Source organism: Ptychodera flava, chromosome 16 (assembly GCF_041260155.1).
Source record: "Ptychodera flava strain L36383 chromosome 16, AS_Pfla_20210202, whole genome shotgun sequence".
Lineage (NCBI taxonomy): Eukaryota > Metazoa > Hemichordata > Enteropneusta > Ptychoderidae > Ptychodera > Ptychodera flava.
The window spans coordinates 1,190,926-1,196,643 of NC_091943.1; the positions used below are offsets into that span (position 1 = coordinate 1,190,926).

The 5,718-nt window shown below is 37.7% G+C and overlaps 1 protein-coding gene across 1 annotated transcript; it reads left to right on the plus strand.

Annotated features, from left to right (window-relative positions):
• Positions 1–2,147: 2,147 nt before the first annotated feature.
• On the plus strand, positions 2,148–4,539 carry LOC139152470 (perlucin-like protein). Its single transcript, XM_070725606.1, has 6 exons — positions 2,148–2,287; positions 2,535–2,601; positions 2,793–2,808; positions 3,162–3,537; positions 4,140–4,219; positions 4,357–4,539. The coding sequence occupies exons 1-6, from the start codon at positions 2,154–2,156 to the stop codon at positions 4,383–4,385; spliced, it is 702 nt and encodes a 233-aa protein (XP_070581707.1). The 5' UTR covers positions 2,148–2,153; the 3' UTR covers positions 4,386–4,539.
• Positions 4,540–5,718: the final 1,179 nt, after the last annotated feature.

A 5,718-nucleotide genomic window follows, 5' to 3' on the forward strand; every position in this document is an offset into this window, starting at 1 on the left:
TTAAATAGACACTACTTTTATACCTCCTGCCAAAAAATACACAAAACTCGATCACCAGGCAAAAAGTTCATACGACGCTCGATAAGTGGACGCTCAAATCCAACTTTTCACATGTCGAAACAAATCGCGGAAAAACAAAAAATCAGGAGAATCAGGAAAAGTTAACGATTATATGATCGGAAAACCACAAACAAAATAAAGTGTATTTAATTGTTCAGTCAATTGTTCAGTCAATGGATAAACCAAATATGCCCCGTAATTATGAGGATTATTATGTCACAAACTTACAACCGTACAATTAAGAGTTAAACAGATTTTAGTATGAAATTTAATCACCCTGGTAAACCTCGACACTTCTCTTTCATTTGTGACTTCAGGTTACCGTCTCCATTGTTTGAACGATTTCTCTACGATGCGTAAAACTTCGTCTGATGATTATCTTTAGCACAGTAATTTCTACCTCTTACTTTTGATAGTGAGATTTTTTGGGTTCTTTTCATGATATGTGAGAGAGAGAGAGAGAGAGAGAGAGAGAGAGAGAGAGAGAGAGAGAGAGAGAGAGAGAGAGAGAGAGAGAGAGAGAGAGAGAGAGAGAGAGAGAGAGAGAGAACATACCGGCTGATGAAACATCGTGGCGTTTAGCAGATGCTTGATTAAATATTTTCGATGCATTTGGGCGACAATTATTTTCTTAAACCTGTGGTGGGTAGAACAGCTCTTCCATAGACTTTCATTAATTATACATTTGTAATGCGAGCTCTAAGTAACATGGAAATTGGCAGTATTCACCTTATGTTGTCTGACTTTTTCTTTTGTTCCCATCTGGTTATGATACTTTTGTAGGCTGTAGTTTGGAATACAAATTACCATAGAACACATTTAAAGTGATTATTTGTCTGGCAGCCAGCTTTCGCAGCGTTAACATTCTGATGATTAGTATTGATTGATTGACGTGACAGCTTTTAATCTTCCACATTTCAACAGGAAACTCTGCAGAGTTTGTATAGAGAAGACAAACTTTTTTGAGAGATTTTCTACAATTTTCGTCTAATGATCCTGATGTAAATAATGACTATAAAATAAAGATCATAGAATTTACAAATATGCAGGCCTCCAGTAAAAGTAACTCTAACAGGGTTACGAGCTTGTAGACTTGGTTCAAGTCGGTGAATTTAAAAAAATAAAATCATTTATGATAGTTTCTCTTGTGTCTCTCCTATTTCGTACAAACCTATCCGGAATTTTGCCAGCTCACGCGAGGTTTTCCCAGCGATTGAATGCGTCAGGTTTGAGTCTGCGCAGTAGTGAGTTAGTTTCTGCCGGATTCCGGGTGAAACTCCGGTGTATAGCGTTCACTCCACTCACGCGCGCGTTTCACATGAAAGCAGAATACAAATCATTGCGTTCACTCCACTCAAACATTCACAAATCACAGACTTGAACCAAGTCTAACGAGCTTGTTTTTGTGTTAGTTTGTTTTGCAGAGAATTCCCTGTTTGTGAGGGTCCAATGTCCTGGAACGTTACGTCATTAGCAATTATTTTCTTAAACCTGTGGTGGGTAGAACAGCTCTTCCATAGACTTTCATTAAACCTGAGTTGAGCTCGGAGGCATCTAATATGTGTTGATAGATACGTTTTGAGAATTTTCAGTCCGAAGAAGCCATGTGTTCCCTCCGCTTTTTTCTGACTCATCTGTACGTAACCATAAATACATGTCAAAGTCATTACAAAATGTAGATTTGGAAAACATTTTACTTGTGCACTTGATAGACATAGATGCACTTGGCCTTTACTTCGCCACACTGCACAAAGACGACCTGCGGAAATGTAGACGTCAGGACCCCTACCCACCGACTGCAGTCGGTTTTGACGGGGCCACGTCTACACACAGACTTGTCTGAGTAATGTAGCCATGTAGAAGTCTAGTGATCAAAAAGTACCTCTTGCGTACATGTACGTTATTACCGACCCATTCGCCCACCTCTGGCTTACCGACATATTTGTTCTTAGGAATCATGTGATTTTATATATTCTAACCAATCCCAGTAAAACTAGATGGAATATCCGATTTTCTCCATTGAATCAAGATAGTGTCGCGTCAGCAAAGATGTTTACGGGGGACCATCCTCTCTCCAAAATTTCCATTAATGAATGAAGTGGATAACAAAATTTATAGGTAGAGAGTGTATCCCCGATATCAACATTTTCAATAAAAGGCGGTCTTCTTCTACCAAAACACCATTCATTGAAGACAGGAGAACCATCTACCGGAACAAGCCTACCAGGTAAGAAAGAAATGTTTGTCTCCCTTTTATTTCCCGTTCTCGAAATTGCTTAGAATATCACAATTCTAGATATTTTTTTTTCAGTCAGTACTTCGAGGTTTTCGACGCGCTGCTATTGCTAAGGCTCAGGCTGTGACTATATGTCTCACTTGCAGTTGTTCAACTACTGAAATATTGAAAATATTCGAATGCTATACCATCGAAGTCTTCACTGAACTCATCATAATGTTTTTGTTTTAATTTTCAGACCCAAAATGTATCCCAAATCCCTAGTGCTCATTTTACTTTCTGGAGTCGTTTTCGTTGGAGCAGCGGTAATGTAATATATATTTCATTATACGATATTATTGCATGATTGTTTGTTGAACATGCTATTTAACATGGTAATTCACATCAAAGTTGTTGCCTTTAAGGATCATGACACAAGTATATTCTACTGCAAAGAAGTAAATTGCCATACAAAAGAACTTAACTTCTGCTTATTTTTGTTCATTTCTTCCAACAGCATTGGGATTGCGTACGTAAGTGCTACACCAATTATTAATTAAGAAAAAGTGTAACATGGTTGTGATGAAAACACTTAAACCACGTTCTGATGTATACGAATCGAACACTTTTCTCTCACATACTAAATTTTCGAAAGCAAAATATGAAATGTTCGATTTGTACAAAGCAATCGTTGCACATGTGGTTCGAAAAAAGTCTTGCACAGTTCTGTAAAAGTTTAAATTCAGCAGTGTTAGCAGTTCAACACCTACCTGATTCTTTTGATGTGTCTTTCTTACTTACTTACTTACTTACTTACTTACTTACTTACTTACACGAAATGAATTGTATTTTGTTTTCATATTTGACGTTTGCTCTTCTTTCACAGCATCTTTCTGTAAATGTCTGAGGTACGAGGTGCATTGTGAAATGTCTGCAGACGTCAACCAGGGTGGACAAACCTACTATGGGTACGCTGAGAAGGTTTGTGCTGATCGTGGAGGTCGCCTTGCTAACTTAAACACTAAGGAAATTGACGACTGTGTAAGGGACTTCATCTCAGATAATAATCTCGATGAGCCCCCTTGCATCAACAAGCCTCAGTGGGGATTCTTTATTGGTCTAACAGATGTTGATAACGAAGGCACATTTGTTTGGAACAATGGAATCGAGATATGCGGCAGCACATACTCAAACTGGGCCCCACGTGAACCTAACAACAATACGAGAAAAGATCCAAACGGGCAAGACTGTGTCCAGCTTTGGTAAGTTGCTCATATTTCGTCAAGCCTTGTACTAGTGCACAAAGAAGAGGTTATGAGAATCGTGCTCAATAGACAATATCATGCTTAAATCAGTCAGAGAACTGTAGGTGTTCATCAAGGGCACCTTAGAGAACCAATTTCGAGATTCTGAAAGCGTTACCAATGCTGGCTTTTCTTATATTTCTGCAATGAAGAGCATCGTACACATTAATTGATACTTCATTGCCACCCGGAATTCATATAGATCTTTTGTTTCAGTTCTAATTCTCTATCGTTTACAAGGATTTCTTATTGAAACACGATTGGAAATAATTTGGGAGAATCGGATCTTCATATTTTTTCAAATTTCTCAAAAAGTGTTAGGTGCCCTATAGCTGAATGTTCCGATATAACAAATTACTCATAAATCAAGTGTATAATATAATGTAAAAGAAAAGCAGATGAGCTCACATTTGCAGATTAAAAAGACATTACTTCACCATCCAATTATCCCAAATAAGTTCCAATCGTATTTTGACAGAATGATACTGTTCATTGTAATAGATATAAAAAATACAAATAAGGCATTCACTTTAGTTTATTGCATTATTTGTTGCTTTCAGGTACAGATTCGGAAACAATGGAAAATGGGATGATGAATACTGCAATTGTCGACCGAAAGGATTCGTCTGCGAGATTCCAAGTAAGTTAGTCTTTGGTTGACAAAACCTGTGCTTTTCATGAAAATGAAGTAACTGAAAAATTGAACAAAATCGAAAGCTTGTACGCTAAATGCTTATTTTATTTTGACACCATGCTGTCTGTTGTTGTCTCTTTCAGCCGACTGTTGTTGCAATGGGTCATACTAGCTATTCCGTACATCAACTGCCTTGAGGACGACGGCAACACTGATCGTTGAATTGTTTGGGCATCAAAAATATCTATTAAACTCATACTTAGCTTCACCTGTACTATGGGGCAAAGTAAAATAAAAGTAACGTACTGTTATGGCATAATTATAAACTGTGATGTTCACTTTGTTTTCTGTGAGAGCGAGTGATCCATTTTTGTGGCCGGTGAATAAAATCGCATAAGTGTAGAGTAAAATGATTTTCTTGATGTGGCATTATCTCACCACTAACAAACAGAGGATATTATCTTCTGCATGGTCTTTTGGTATTTGAGTGCTCTGCAGGAAATTCGCTTGCAGAATGAAGTGTACAATAATAGTTTTATCCAAACACTGAAACGGGATGTAGAATTTTGAACACACAAAATAATAAACCAGTGTCTCATTCAAACATGGCTGCCTCCATGTAGATGTGCCGAAATAGGTTGGCATGGTACATATACATACGCGAATCTTTACTGTTACGACATATTAAAGCCATCAGATTACACATTGAACATCTCCGACGATAGGGTATTCTCTTTTCTCTGTAGAATAACCAGTATTTGAAAATGGCAGAATATGTATAATGTAATAAAAAACCTGTAAAGTCTCTTACCAATATTTGTAGTACAATAAAATGGTATTTGGTGTAGAAGTTAGAATTAAAGGAATATCTAAGAAAATGGAAGTGCACTCTTTGCAGAGGCAGGTGTACTCTATCAGTTTTAGAATCCTAATGTGTAACAGGTCTGACCTGAGAGCGAGCGCAGCGTAGGGTATATCGCCATTGATGTTTTCAGGCAATAGCATGCTAATTTCTGTGTTTGATGCATGATGCATATCTTGGCCACTGGCATTGAGGTTGAATTGTTGTCAATTGTTTTCTAGAATAACATTTATAGCAATTTAACTCGGAAATGCCAAGTTCACTAACGAAAATTATTTAAAACTGGTAAATTATATGATTCTGATCAGTTCATTCTATTAAACAGGGGCGGGAACAGAGGCAGTCTAATGTAAACACGTACTTGATATTCCCGTCGGTAGCTCTCAGCACACGATTTTTAATTCTCGCGTGAGTTAACCGTTCGTTCTCGCGAGAGTAGGCTTGTTTCAAAATGGCGGCGCCTAGTGATGCCCGAACCGGGCCTTCAAAAGTGATCGAAAATAGTCATTTTGAACGAAATTTCACACTTTCTTTGAAACAGAGAGATTCTTTTGTCGGAAATACACATTGTCGAGTAGGATTTGTGGTAGATGATATCTTTAATTTCACGCAATCCGTGTAAAAGTATTCAAAATGGCCGCCT